Source organism: Hevea brasiliensis, chromosome 15 (assembly GCF_030052815.1).
Source record: "Hevea brasiliensis isolate MT/VB/25A 57/8 chromosome 15, ASM3005281v1, whole genome shotgun sequence".
Taxonomy (NCBI): domain Eukaryota; kingdom Viridiplantae; phylum Streptophyta; class Magnoliopsida; order Malpighiales; family Euphorbiaceae; genus Hevea; species Hevea brasiliensis.
Window position 1 is genome coordinate 40,867,935 of NC_079507.1, and position 16,194 is coordinate 40,884,128.

General features: G+C 34.5%; 1 protein-coding gene and 1 long non-coding RNA gene across 2 annotated transcripts; one reads left to right on the forward strand and one right to left on the reverse strand.

Annotated features, from left to right (window-relative positions):
• The first annotated feature begins 5,565 nt into the window (after nt 1–5,565).
• Nucleotides 5,566–6,872, forward strand: LOC110670691 (peroxidase 31). The gene has a single exon (XM_021832815.2). It carries the CDS (start codon nt 5,699–5,701, stop codon nt 6,662–6,664), a length of 966 nt encoding a protein of 321 aa, XP_021688507.2. The 5' UTR covers nt 5,566–5,698; the 3' UTR covers nt 6,665–6,872.
• A 302-nt stretch (nt 6,873–7,174) lies between these two features.
• LOC110670692 (uncharacterized) lies at nt 7,175–7,797 on the reverse strand. The gene is made up of 2 exons (XR_002497945.2): nt 7,666–7,797; nt 7,175–7,445 (listed from the first exon to the last, which is right to left on the reverse strand). It is a non-coding gene; the product is annotated as an uncharacterized LOC110670692 (long non-coding RNA).
• Between the last annotated feature and the right edge of the window lie 8,397 nt (nt 7,798–16,194).

A 16,194-nucleotide genomic window follows, 5' to 3' on the forward strand; every position in this document is an offset into this window, starting at 1 on the left:
AACTCCAACTTTTATTTAGAAACTTTCCTCAAATTTGAGTGTAAGAACCCTAAAATGGAAATCAAAGACACTAACCTGAACCTGAAATCCTAAAGGCACAGGGTTCAGGAGTCCAGGTCAGTTAATTGGCTATAACTCACCCTACATAACCTGAAAAAATTATAATTCTTGAACCTGAGTGACCCTAAGACATAGGAGAACAACTCATATGAAGGTCATTAGGCATAAATATGACTGTAACATGTCCAAATGGTTGGATAAATTTTGACTTTAGAATCTACCTGGTTCTGGAACCATAAAAGGCCAATGAACTAGTTTTGGTAATTTAATCATAACTTGAGCTCTAAAACTCTAAATGACATGATTCCAAAAAGAAAAACAAAGATAAGACATAGAGGAACAACTTCCATGAAGGAATTGTGGCCAAACAGTGGCTACATCTTGACCAATTTGCTAGGTGAAGTTAAGACACCAAATCTGAACCTTGAGAAAGGTTCATAAAATGACTTGTCATATGATATGGAATTAAACAAAATGATTTGCTAAACATAAAAGTGACATAAATATGTATTTGGAACTTATGTTTGCCATTACAAGTAACATGAAATGCTATGAAACACAACTAGTACATAACATGAAATAATGAAATAATAAGTACTTAATAATACTATTTTGCCCAAAGTATACCTAGACTTATGTATTATAGCATGGATCGATTGGTATAATAATTAGGGACTACAGATTACAGTACTACCTATATGAATAATCATTGATAGACAATATATGTCTGATATGGTTGTTCTACAGGCTTTATGCCTGCCCGTTGGCCATTGTGCCTATTATGATTTCTAGCTTTATGCTTGCCTGCTGGCCTTGTGCCTAACATGATCAATGTATACATGATAGACATATGGATGTCTAACTAATATACTCCCGTGTATCCAGTCTGTATAGTCTGTTATAGGTTACTTGGGCACTGGTATGAATTTAATAAGACTGAATATGAAATAAATAAATAGAGAAGATCCTGATAAACTTATTTGCTCCCAAAGTTTAGTAAACATGTAAATGACTCAAAATTCATGAAATCTATATTTCTTTATGAAACTTTACAGGGAATAATTATCTTTAATTATTTAGTTATTTTTAATTTAATTTATGAACTACTAAGCGTTATACTTAGTACGCTGGTTTTTCCATCGCGTAGGTACTGGTGAGCAGGATTAGTTCAGACAGTGAATTGGAGCAGACTTTGCAGTAGTGTGACGTGTCACCGTAGCAGTCTATTTTTGGTAGAGCCCATATGTATTTAGCTTTTGTATTTTGATCATTGTACATAAATGGGACATTTAATTAAATTTTGAGACTATATAATAGTTTGTAAATATTGTACATGATTTTACATGAATGAAATGAAATGTATTTACTTGAAATAAATATGAGAAATGTGTATGGGCAAATGATGATATGATATGATGCATGGAAAATAAAAATGGTATAACATTGAAATTATAGTATGATATGAGATTTAACAGGTGAATAGTAAAACCTGCCATACGTTAACAAAACAGAGGAAACTCTGTCCGGGTCTCCATAAAAATAAAATGCAATAAAAAAAATCTTTCACACATGGACAAATACGAATAAATGGAATGTAAATTAATATGATATAAAACAAGACAAGATAGGGTGCTCCGGCATCGAATATGACACGCCTTGCTCGGCTATACTGTAGACGGGTAAGGGACATCGCATGAAGTCCTAAATTTTGACTGTCGAAGTCTCAGGCTTCGAAAGTCTTTTTTTGTCTAGAGCTGACTTTGGCTACCGAACCTAGAAATTTTCCAAATTTTCTAAGAAATTACATGTTTTGGCTGCCGAACCTTTGGTTTTTGGTAGCTGAACCTAAGAATTTTCAGAATTTTCAAGTAAAAAACCTACAGATTCTTTCCCCCAAATACCTAAAAACTCATCCTAAAGTTTCGAAACACAATCTAATCACAAATACACATTTTTAGGGTCTAAAACAATTTAAAACCATGCTTAATACCCACATTAAATCACAAAATCCTAAACCTAATATGCATAAATTTCTGCAAAACTCAACTTATAATAACTTTTCATAAAATTGAAGTTATAGAAACCTAATCCCTCATCAACTATCTTGAATCTACCCATTAGATAAGAAGAAAAGAATGTTACCCCTTTTCTTAGAGCTTGGAGCCGAGAGAACCAAAACTTCAAAGCATAAATCTACTCTTCTCAACTTCTAGATGGAAGAATCCACCTTCAGATCTTTAAAAACTCAAGGAAATCTCTTCAAAAAGCTCCTTGTATGCTTCAAAGTTGAAAGAGAGAGGTAAGAAGAAAACCTAAGTGTTTTGGCAAGAAAATAAGCTTTGGACCCTTTTTATACCTTTTCTGTCGAGGGACTTTCGGCTACTGCTAGAGTCTATTATGTCAAAAGAGAATTTGAACAGGAAAGGGGGCTTTGGCTGCCAAAAGTCTATACTTCAGCTGCCGAAACTCTTTTTGCCATAAACACTTACTTAAAAACTTTTAGGAAATAGAGCTTTTAAAATATTTTTTATTCTTAAATACATTTTTAACACATCATACATACATAAACACATTTTCACATCTCATCCCACTCCCTTGTCAATGAAGTTTTAATTTTTACCAAGATATTTGATAAGTGCATAATTTATTAATTTTATTCCCATCACATTTAGTATTTCTAGTGTATTTTTATGCCTAATTCAATTGATTAAAGTATAATTATCAATTAGGTATATTTTTAAAGAGTCGTTGGAATAATTGTGTTAAATAGAGAAATTTTCAGCATTTGCATTAATTTGACATTTGCTGTATTTTTTAGGTGTTTCTAAAGTTGTGGGTCTTCAAATCCAATGTTGTTTAATTCATTGAAAAGCTAAGATAGAGCACTACAAACATCTAAGAGGGACCAAGGCCCAGTTCAGCCTCGAAGACAATCAAAATTAGCCCTAAAGCCAGAACAGATTTTTAGTATGGACCCGTGAGACTATGTTTGGTGTTTAATTCATATCTAGAGCTCTAGATGTCCAATCAAAGCAAACTTAGGCCCATTTGAACCTCAGAGGCTGCCTCTACAATTGTTGTGAAGGGCTAGAAGTGAGATAAAGCCGTTTTAATTGTCAAAAACAACAGCAAAGTCATCATTTTGGGCTAGATCGCCTGACAAAACCTGTTTCGGTTTTTGGTCTATAATTTGGGCTGTAGACCTCTGATTTGGGCAAATGAGTACCCATTGGAAAGCTAAGAAGTACGGTTACAACTTTTCTGAAGAAGCCAGAGATAGAATTGCAAGGGAAGTGGCTGAAAATTGGCCATAATTGCAAAGCAAAGAATCTGTCTTTTTGAATTTCAAAAATTTTCCAAGTTTGGTTCTTATCTTTGGGATTAGGTTTTTGATTTAAAGCTCATCTTTGGCAGAAGCAGAGACACATTCATTCAGACCTTCGACACCTTCATTACACCTTTATTCTCCATTCACATCCATAGTTTTAGATTTCTCCATTTTATTTTTCTTTTGTAAGCCATAAACATGAGCGGCTAAGTTTCTAAATTCAGTTCAATGGATTCTAGTTCTCATGCATGATTTGTGAGACCAGGTTCTTAATTTAAATTATGCCTTTTGAGTATCTATTGTTTCCTAATTTCATTGTTTTTGATCTATTGAATGATTTGCTAAAAATGCCTATTAGTTAATTGTTTGATGTGATCAATTGCTAGTTCATCTTCATAATCCGTAATTATCGTGTAAGATTAAATGTAAGTAGTAATTAGGTTTTATTGATTATGATCCAAGTTTTCGATAATAACCTAAGAAAATAATAAGGTGAATTAAATGATTTATGCTTTATAAATCGTTGTTTAGCTTAACTACTTCCTGTTCTTAAAGTAGTTATTAATTTGATGAGGATTGCTTAATACCAATTCAGTTAATAATTAGAGTCAACAAGTGTGCTGGGCTCAAATTGATGAGTATGGGGAAGTTAGGGGTTTAACCTCACTGTTTGGTAAATCTACGTTAAGTATTCAATAAGAGATAATTATATTTCTTTTGTCTATGATCGAGTCATGCATTGGAATGCGAATTACCTTGGATTGAAATTTGTTTAAATTAAGAGTTTCATATCTAAATTTAGTTATTTAATTTTTGAATTTAATTTCTTCTGATTTAGTGTTACAACCTCCCTGGCCCCCCCCTCCCCCCACCTTTGTTTTTTTTTTTTTCTGTTATATACGTGCACAAAATTTAGTAACTCAGTCTCTAAGGTTCGACCTGGATTACCACTTATTGCATACATTCAGAAAATATTTCATTACTAATAAATTCAGCTAATTTTTGGTGAAATTGGAAACCATCAATATTACATCAATAACAGATATTCTGACATTCGAAAGTGGTGGGTATTAAAACTCCTAAAATATTAAATAACAATATGTATATGTATAACTGATGTATGATTAGAGAAATATATAAACAATGTTGAGATTATAAATAGTATTTAATATCAAACTCATAAAGTTGATGACCGCACTATAGTTGGTCCAGCTAGGAGGAAGAAGACGGTAAACTTCAGTTACTTATACAGATATTAACATTGTTTAACAATTGCACCTAGATAGTTTTGTTAATTTGAGGGAATATTAATATAGTTAAGGTGACAATTTTATTAATTTCTAATGGTGTGGTTAATAGCAAAGTACAATTGCACTCTCATCAATAGAGTGTAATTATTAAAAAGAAAAAGTTCATAGTGCAATTATAAAAATGAGTGAATCTATTAGCCTGAATTTAGTCGTTGACCTTCTTTTACTATGTATTTCTTGGATTTTTTTTAATAAGTTTACATTATTAAAAAAAAAGGAAATCAAATACCTAAAATTGAAAAAGCAAATCAATTAAGTAAAATTGAAAATTTAAAAAAATATTATTTTTATAATATTTTAAAATGATATAGTTTAAATTAATTTTTTTATTCATAAACGTATTCAAAATAGATAAATTATTGTTATAGATATTATAAATTTTAAGCTTAAAAAATAAAAAAAAACTACTCTTTTCTTTCACAAATAATTGTCGTTTAAGGTTTTGATACATATTAAGGAAAGCATTTAATATTTTAAATTTATAAGAATATTTGATTAAAATACCCTTTTAAAAAAAGATAAAACTCATTTATTAATCTATTAATTATTTGTAAAAGTTATTTATTGAAGTAAGGGCAGAGTTGAAACAAAAGTTAAATTGTTATCTTATTTTTCTAAAATGTTACTTATTTATGAATAAAATTATAGAAATTAAAGAAAATTTAGCTGACTCAATGGATTAATGAATAAATAGAATAAAAATATATAAATTAATAATATATTTTCAAAATGAAATATTAAATAGTTAATTTATATACTTCCTTGTGGAATGCCAAAAGAGCCCTTCGCTGGTGGGTCCATGTCCAGCACACATAACGTAATTGGTGGTGGTGAAGAGCATGGCCCTGGCGCGTGCACTCTCTTATCTCTCATTGTCCAAACTCCAAACTGAAACCCTCCCCTCCCATCTAATCCCACTCACACCCTCACCACTTTCCACCTCCATCCCTAGCTAAAAAGCTCTCCTCTCTCTGTCTCTCTCCATCGAGGAATAAGCACCATGGCAAAGCCGCCGTCATTATTCCTCATTCTCATAATCATTCCCCTCTCTTCTCTCACATTCCTCTCCGAATCCAGACTCTTCTACGACTACTACGATAAATCCTGTCCAAGATTCACTCAAATCATCCAAGAAACCATTACCAACAAGCAAATCACCAGCCCCACCACAGCCGCCGGCACTCTCCGCCTCTTCTTTCATGATTGTCTCCTCAACGGCTGCGACGCTTCCATCCTTATCTCTTCTACTCCCTTCAACTCTGCCGAGCGTGATGCCGACATCAACCTCTCCCTCCCCGGCGACGCCTTCGACCTCGTCACTCGTGCTAAGACTGCCCTCGAGCTTTCGTGCCCCAACACCGTCTCCTGCGCTGATATCCTTGCTGTCGCCACTCGTGATCTCGTCACCATGGTTGGTGGTCCTTACTACAATGTGCTCCTCGGCCGCAAAGATTATCGCATCTCTAAGTCTTCCTATGTAGAAGGGAATCTGCCAAGACCTACCATGCCCATGTCGAACATTATTAACATCTTTGCTTCTAAAGGTTTCAATATCCAAGAAATGGTGGCGTTGAGTGGCGCACACACTATAGGCTTCTCTCACTGCAAGGAGTTCACCAATTACATATACAATGATACCCATTACAATCCAAGATTTGCTCAGGGGCTGCAGAAGGCCTGTGCAGACTATCCCAAGAATCCAACTTTGTCAGTCTTCAATGATATAATGACCCCAAACAAGTTTGACAACTTGTATTTCCAGAATTTGCCTAAAGGGTTGGGGCTATTAGAGTCAGATCATGGGTTGTATAACGATCCAAGGGCCAGGCCCTATGTAGAGATGTACGCCAAGGATCAGAACAAGTTCTTTCAAGATTTTGCAAGAGCAATGCAGAAGCTTAGTGTTTATGGCGTCAAGACGGGAAGGAGAGGTGAGATTAGGCGCAGGTGTGATGCTATTAATTGAAATTTTGAAATTTCTTTTTTTTTTTTTTTTATTGTTTGTGATCGAGAAAAGATAAGATATAATGGGCGATTGTGATGGGAGATACTGGGGTGTTTTCTGTATTAATTCTTTGGGTTGTGATTTGTGAGGATCAGAAGATGACATGAATGTATACAATCTTTGTGTGGACCAATCATGATATGAAGCTTAAATTATATATATTTGTTTACTTGTGCTTTCTTTTCAGAAGATCTAGTTTTGTTGCTTATGTGAATATAACTAGTCTATAATTATTTATTTACTGGTTCTGATTATGTTGCTTAAGTACCTGATGTGGCTCCTTTTAATTCCAGTTTAATTGAAATGACTTGTGTTCATGTTAACTAACTTTAATCAGTTTAATTGAACTGTTACAATTTACAGTTCATATTGTCAGTATCATAAAAATATATCATCTTTGATGCTTGCAACGATTTGTCTAAGGACGTACTTGAATTTTTTTTTTTTTTACCTTTGGTTTTCTTGATGAACTTTGAAAGAAAATGGTAAAAGTCAATATATTTCAGGCCATTTAAACCATCGGCTCAACATTCCACTTTGTTGGAACGCATTGAATATCAAATATCTGAAACAGACTATCAAACTGCAATGATTTTAACCCAAAAGGTCATAAGCTAGGCACTGCAAGGACTCCATTACTCTCAAACGTAGGACTGGCTGATGCTGACGACTGTAGTTGCTCTTGGGTGTCTTGGTTTGGTGGTCTGTCTCATTTTTCATGTCCTGCAAATCTTATACTTCGCTGGCAGAAAACATATTCAAGGAGATATCAGCAGAGCAAAAAACAAAACTGTAAAAGCTATATCTTATATCACTAATAAAAGGGGAGAGGATGAACAAGAGAGAGAGAGAGAGAGAGAGCAGCATATGCAGTTTTATTATGTTCTTTCTGAAGATAAGCATTTATGTATCCATCGAATGATGTGCCATTAGTTAAGAATTTTCTGTTGCAAATGATGTACCATTCACGATGCTTTGCTTTGCTTTCTTTTCATTTATCTTTCCAGCCATTTTCCTAACTAGAAGTATTTGAATTTTGGAAATTCTTTCTACTTGATTCTAACAAGTAATCTGCTCATGCCACAGTATAATCTTGCCATAGCCTAGCTGGTCTACTTTTACCTTTTAAAAGTTGTGGGAAGTTGTTGACTTGTGCGTTCATGGTTTCAGTCTCTGTTTTTCATTTTCCTGTGGGCTTTTCCTTGTGAGTTGATGGTTTTGGTTCAGTTGAGCAGAAAATAAAAAATGCATCGCTAGGGATAATTGTTACAGTTACTTTCAGTATTTACTGGACATTATAATTAGTCTCGCCTGAGCACCGATGCAGGGGACTGCATTTGCGTACATTGCTTTGATGGATATACCAGTTTAAGATTTGTCATTGGAAACAATATCTTTGAAAACGCCAGAATTGATGCTTACTTTGAGTATAATAATGAAGAAAGTGAAATACAAAGATACTTTTGGTGTTGGAGTTGATAACGATGGTAGATTATTCAAGTCTTTAGTTGAATTTCGTCTGTTCCTTAATGGCTTCTTGTAGCATATTTCTTTTACACGCTCTTCCAATTTTATCTTTGAAAAATACTCTCATCTATAGTATGAAATTTCCCATACTTGTGGGCTCTGCAGACAAATGATATATGCAACCTTATCTTTGCTTTGCAAAGAGTCAATTTCCTTAAATTACAAATGGAGTAATTTTACCATTATACCATAACCACCTTACATGGTGAAATACTATAAAGAACTTGCAAACATAAGAGCACCAACATTCAAATCTATTGTTGCCACCAAAATCCAAATTTGTTATATGGACATAAATCATTGATTTTATTTGATTTGTATATGGAGACATTGGTGACTAACAACTCTATTGTTAGGCCAATAAGAAATAACAACATCTATGATTATGAGTTTCATTAACCATCTAAGTCACCATTTTAATTGTTAAGATCTATGCAGAAAAGAAATCATAATGGCTTCTTTTAAAATGAATCATTAAGAAAAGAATTCAATTGAATTCTCACACAATCATATTTGATTTCTATTTCTTATAAAATAATTTTTTTAAGTTAAAAAAATTAAATTCTCTCATATCAAACCTGAGAATTGACTAAAAATAAATCAATTGAATTGAATTCTTGTAAGATTTTAGTTTCCAAATAAGGGGAATAACTTTGACCTTTGAGATGATGATATGGGCTGCAATGAACTTAGCATGCTAATATTGTAGAGAATATGTAAGTTGTTGAAGGTGGGAAAGTTGTTAGGAGGTTAGAGTTGTTGGCTAAGCTGGAAAACAGTTATAGAGATTTGTTAGGATAACAAAATGATGAGGTAGAACAAACAGTAGCTATTGCAATACATGAGTTTGTAGATTCCTTCATTTGCGTTTTCTCTTATGTACATTATCTAATGGAATCAGAGCATTTTTTACCTGTGTAGATAGAGTCTTTTCATCAAACACATAATAGGCTAATTTTGATTAGATTAGAAGAGACAATTACCTCTAATATATAGTTTTACTGATTACTAATATGGCTATTGGTAGTTCTAGTGAAGTAGGAACTGGGGTGAATCAATCAATTGAAGAAGTATTTTGCATCCAAAACTCAGCTAATCCGTGTATGTCTTTGGTGAGTGTGCCATTGAATGGATTGAACTATCTTACCTAGAGGGGCTCAATGATCATCAAGATATGTGCAAGGGACAAGTTGGGTGATGAAACCTGAAATTGTAGCTTCAATAATATAGGTCCTGTTCTTGTCGTCTCAGCCATAAGGGCCCTATAAATAAAGAGAAATCGATCAAAGGTTCACTAAGAGGTCCTTGGTGAGGACCCTCCTACGCTCAAGTTAGATGGGGCAGTATTATGATAGAAATACAGTAGAGATAGAAAGAGAGAAGAGAGAAGAGAGGTTGAGGAGAGAGAATGAGTGTGTGAGGAGAAGAGAAGAGGTAGAGTGGAGAGAGAAAGTGAAAAGAGAGAATGAAAAGAGGAGGAACCCCTACCCATTTTTTCTCTTAAATGGCCCTATTCATAGGGAAAGTTAATAATAGTATATTATAGGGAATATTCCCTAGTCGGTATTTTCTTAATTAAAAGGATATATATTATGTGTGATTATTTTATATTATATCATTAGGATTCATAACTAGGAAGGTCAAGAAGCCATTAAAAGATTTTTCTCTATTTGAGAAGTGGAAGTGTAACACCCTCCCCGTAGCAATTCCGCACAGTCTACTGTTCCGGTGACCGGTGTCGGTCCGGACAGCTAGAACTTCTGGAAAAAAATATTTAAACTAAAGCGAGAAACCATAAATAACTCAAATATTGACAAGAAAAATTTAGTAAAAATTTTAGAAATAAAATACAACTAAGTCAAACGAGCCGGTGCCCAAGCGATGGGTAACGGAGGAAAGTTGCGGTTCGCATAACGAGGAGCCCTAGACAGGGAAAAATTATAAAATAATTTTTGGACTCGAAGAAGGGTCATTGAGGTTCCTATGGCATTAGAATGCCAAGAAAATACCTAGAAAAATTTTTCAATCAGTGCGACCAATTTTGACCGTTCAGCCAAACGGAGGGCATTTTGGGCAGTGCGCCGTCGGAGGTGATTTTTGACCGACTTGTCCAGTTAAGTAACTAATTATTATGACATAAAATGTGAATAAATATTGTTGAAAATTGAATTGAAAATGATTAGAAAAGAAAAATCAATAAAATGCCAAATATGACATCATTATTATGCCATTTAAAAGCTCCACCAATCACATGCAAGCAATCCATTTAATTAACTAATAAAAAGAGACAAATGTGACCTAAGGAATTAAAAAATGCAGCTGCTCTTCTTCTTCTTCTTCTTCCTCAAAACGTTTTCTCTTCTCCATAGCCCTCCATAGAAATTTCTTTCATTACTCCCATTTCCCATGAATTTCCACTACTAAACCCTAAGTCCCTTCACTAAAAACTTGTCTCTATCTCTTGGGAAGTGTTTGGCAGCCTAGAAAGTGAAGGAAAGTTAAGTTTTAGCTTGGAGAAATCTGCCCTACAAGAGGCTAAAGTGAGGTTAGTGCCTACTTATATATATACTTCTTTGATTCCATGTTAGAAGCTTGAAATAAGTGAGAAATTGTAAATTAAATGAATAAAAGTTTAGTGTATGCATCCCTTAAATTTTGGCAGCCCTAGGAAGGAATGAGTTTGATTGTATTAATGGACTTAGAGTGAATTGGAGATTATGTGTAAAGTGTATACATATACATATACAAAGAATGGAAGAGTTAAATAAGGAATTTGTGAAAACTCATATGGGAATTAGGGTTTTGAGAAGTGAAACTTGGATTTAGCTTATGGAATTGTGAAAGAACATTATAAGGGTCAATTAGTGACCATTTTAGGTATGTTGACCATAATTAGAACTGAAAAATGGTATGGTAAAGTGAAGGTGAAATCTGCCCTAGGACAGCAGCATAGGGACTGAAAATTCAGTCCCTTTGCACTGCCATAACTTGGGCTGTGTTAGTCCAATTGGTGTTTGGCCAATTGGACATGAAACTAGGCTTATAATGGCACATTTTTGCTGAAGAAACCATGCCCAAAAGACCAAAGCAAGAGGACCAAAACTTGGCCCCAAATCCGGATACCCTGCACTGATTCTGCAGAATTGACCAAATGAACAGTAACTGTTCATTTGGCCATAACTCACTGTAGATTTGGTCAATTGACCTGAAATTTTTACAGAAACAAGTTAAGACATAGACAAACAACTTTCATGAAGAAACCTACCCCAAATTATGGCCAGAACCTAACCCAAATGGCAATGGCAGCCACTGTTCAAACCTGCAACTCTGCAGATTTTGATTTGAGCAGCCATGTTTGGATGACTATAACTCTCTCTAGAAAACTCGGATTTAGGCGATTCTTGAACCGATGGAAACCTAAGACATAGTAGAACATTTCATATGAAGAAAGTTAGACCAAATTATGAACTTAACTTGGTCAAATTACTGACCAAAGTTGGACCAAAATCTGCCAAAACCCAAAAGTGCAGCATGAACAGTGCACGTGAACAGTAAACTTATTTTGGCCATAACTTGAGCTACAAAACTCCAAATGGAGTGATTCAAAAAAGGAAATTCAACTAGACAGAATAAGGAACAACTTTCATGTTTACCATTTCCTCAAATTCCCACTGTAGAAATATCAAATGGAACAATAAAGATGAAGCACCAAATCTGAAAATTTTGCTCAATTAGCATTAAGCTTAAAAATGGTATTGGCAACCAATACCAACAAGTTTGAAATACAAAATGTGGTATGTTTGAGGTGTTAAAACCAATACACCTATTTTCTATCCAAAAGTCAACATTTTTGTTGACCAATGAGGTGAATAGTGACACCAAAACCAAAAATTGGCAATTTTGCCAAAATGACCTAAGCTTTGAGAAAGTGACCAAAACCAACAAGTTTTGAATACAAAATGTGGTATGTTGGGAGTATTAAAACCAATGTACCTATTGTTTATGCAAAAGTCAACATTTTAGTTGACTAATGAAATGAATAGTGACATGAAAACTTGAAATCCAAAAATTGTGAAACTTAAAAATGCAAAATGCCCTAGTAGGCCTAATGTGATTGGTTTGGATAGTTTGGCATGCCAATAGGGTATTGTTTTAGCAGTACTGCGAAAGGAAAGGCTTTTATGCCTGTATTCATGGCTTTATGCCCGTATCCATGGCTTTTATGCCCGTATTCATGGCTTTTATGCCGATTATGTGATATCATGGCTTTTTAGCCATCGATCGCATACGTGGTTGGCGTTCTGCGTCCCATGGTATGACGCCCGAGGCACGCGGTGTCGGTGCCAACGACCCGTTATCGATCCGATCGTCGATTATAGGTTACTTGGGCATGAAAAAGTATAATCAGAATCGAATCGATTGTTAAAGAAAATACGAAAATTAAATATCAGGAATGATTACGATAGAATACAAAGAAACTCAAGATCATGAAGAAAATAAATAAACAAAATGCATGAAGAAGTTAATATCATAAAACGTAATTAGCCCTCGACTAAACATTAAGTTGGTAATTGTTCAGATCTTATGAACACAATGGCTAAGAAATTATGATTTTTATTTGCATATTATTTCTTTCTATTTTATTATTTGCACCACTAAGCTTTATGCTTAGCGCGTCGCTTTTGCAACGCGTAGGTACTGAAGATTGGACAGAGGGCCCAGTAGACCACAGATCCGGTAAGACAGTTCACAGTTCTGCATAGTGTCTGTGTCACCTCACTGTCAGCAGTGCATTGGTAGGACGCTAGATGTCATTTTGGGTATTTTGTAATTGATTTTATTTTCTCATATGTATTTGAACTTATGTAATATATTTTGATATTCATGTAAATAATGAAAAGTGTGGTTGTAAATGAAAAAAAAGAGAATGTTTATATATGATATATGCATAGTATCATATGAGATGGATGAATGACTGAGAAATGAATGGTTGACAAATGTTGAGAACTGAAATTGAGAAATATTGATGAGATTTGGATATTGGAGTTTGGAAATGATTAAATGTGAATATAGGAAGTGTTTTTAACAGGTTCCGAAGAACTGTTTTCTCCATTTTTAGCCGGTACTCCGCCGGATTTTCTTTAAAATTTTCGGAACCTCAAATAAATAATAATTTCGATAAATGGCTTAAAAATAAATTATATTTCACAAGTTATATTCAAAAGGAAGAATAAAAATGAATTAAGATAAAATAGAGTGCTCGGCACACTGAGTGGCATAACTTGCTCGGCTACACTGTAGTCGGGTAAGGGGTGTCACATTTAGTGGTATCAGAGCACGGTTTAGGCGTTTCTGGACCTAGATAGATTGCATATCATGCATTGCATTCATAAGAGTCGAGGTGACACTATTGCAGATCTGTATTTCCCGTTTATTTTAGGTTAAGGTATGGAATAAGAAAGTGAAGAGACAATGAGATAGCGAATGGAGATGAGAAGCAGACTGTATTTAAGATGAAAAAGGATGAGTACATAACTGTTTGAGGATAGTATTGAGACTAAGGAGAAAGTGAAGTAGGATAACACGGAAAGGTGAAGAAATAAAGAGGTATTAGCTCCTTGGCTATTTACATCAGGTAAATTTCGAGGACGAAATTTAAATAAGAGGGGAAGAGTTGTAACACCCTCCCCGTAGCAATTCATACGATCTCTTTATTCGGTGACGGTGTCGGTCCGGACAGCTAGAACTTCTGAAAAAAAATATTTAAACTAAAGCGAGAAACCATAAATAACTCAAATATTGACAAGAAAAATTTAGTAAAAATTTTAGAAATAAAATACAACTAAGTCAAGCAGTAGGTGCCCAAGCGATGGGTAACGGAGGAAAGTTGCGGTTCTATAACGAGGAGCCCTAGACAGGAAAAATTATAAAATAATTTTTGGACTCGAAGAAGGGTCATTGAGGTTTCTATGGCATTAGAATGCCAAGAAAATACCTAGAAAAATTTTTCAATCGGTACAGCCAATTTTGACCCGTTAAGCCAAACGGAGGGCATTTTGGTCATTTCGCCTTCGGAGGTGATTTTTGACCGACTTGTCCAGTTAAGTAAATAATTATTATGACATAAAATGTGAATAAATATTGTTGAAAATTGAATTGAAAATGATTAGAAAAGAAAAATCAATAAAATGCCAAATATGACATCATTATTATGCCATTTAAAAGCTCCACCAATCACATGCAAGCAATCCATTTAATTAACTAATAAAAAGAGACAAATGTGACCTAAGGAATTAAAAAATGCAGCTGCTCTTCTTCTTCTTCTTCTTCCTCAAAACGTTTTTCTCTTCTCCATAGCCCTCCATAGAAATTTCTTTCATTACTCCCATTTCCCATGAATTTCCACTACTAAACCCTAAGTCCCTTCACTAAAAACTTGTCTCTATCTCTTGGGAAGTGTTTGGCAGCCTAGAAAGTGAAGGAAAGTTAAGTTTTAGCTTGGAGAAATCTGCCCTACAAGAGGCTAAAGTGAGGTTAGTGCCTACTTATATATATACTTCTTTGATTCCATGTTAGAAGCTTGAAATAAGTGAGAAATTGTAAATTAAATGAATAAAAGTTTAGTGTATGCATCCCTTAAATTTTGGCAGCCCTAGGAAGGAATGAGTTTGATTGTATTAATGGACTTAGAGTGAATTGGAGATTATGTGTAAAGTGTATACATATACATATACAAAGAATGGAAGAGTTAAATAAGGAATTTGTGAAAACTCATATGGGAATTAGGGTTTTGAGAAGTGAAACTTGGATTTAGCTTATGGAATTGTGAAAGAACATTATAAGGGTCAATTAGTGACCATTTTAGGTATGTTGACCATAATTAGAACTGAAAAATGGTATGGTAAAGTGAAGGTGAAATCTGCCCTAGGACAGCAGCATAGGGACTGAAAATTCAGTCCCTTTGCACTGCCATAACTTGGGCTGTGTTAGTCCAATTGGTGTTTGGCCAATTGGACATGAAACTAGGCTTATAATGGCACATTTTTGCTGAAGAAACCATGCCCAAAAGACCAAAGCAAGAGGACCAAAACTTGGCCCCAAATCCGGATACCCTGCACTGATTCTGCAGAATTGACCAAATGAACAGTAACTGTTCATTTGGCCATAACTCACTGTAGATTTGGTCAATTGACCTGAAATTTTTACAGAAACAAGTTAAGACATAGACAAACAACTTTCATGAAGAAACCTACCCCAAATTATGGCCAGAACCTAACCCAAATGGCAATGGCAGCCACTGTTCAAACCTGCAACTCTGCAGATTTTGATTTGAGCAGCCATGTTTGGATGACTATAACTCTCTCTAGAAAACTCGGATTTAGGCGATTCTTGAACCGATGGAAACCTAAGACATAGTAGAACATTTCATATGAAGAAAGTTAGACCAAATTATGAACTTAACTTGGTCAAATTACTGACCAAAGTTGGACCAAAATCTGCCAAAACCCAAAAGTGCAGCATGAGCGATTGCGTGAACAGTAAACTTATTTTGGCCATAACTTGAGCTACAAAACTCCAAATGGAGTGATTCAAAAGGAAATTCAACTAGACAGAATAAGGAACAACTTTCATGTTTACCATTTCCTCAAATTCCCACTGTAGAAATATCAAATGGAACAATAAAGATGAAGCACCAAATCTGAAAATTTTGCTCAATTAGCATTAAGCTTAAAAATGGTATTGGCAACCAATACCAACAAGTTTGAAATACAAAATGTGGTATGTTTGAGGTGTTAAAACCAATACACCTATTTTCTATCCAAAAGTCAACATTTTTGTTGACCAATGAGGTGAATAGTGACACCAAAACCAAAAATTGGCAATTTTGCCAAAATGACCTAAGCTTTGAGAAAGTGACCAAAACCAACAAGTTTTGAATACAAAATGTGGTATGTTGGGAGTAT

Coding starts and splice junctions, on each gene's coding strand:
- LOC110670691 (XM_021832815.2), top strand. CDS start 5,699: ATGGCAAAGCCGCCGTCATTATTCCTCATTCTCATAATCATTCCCCTC.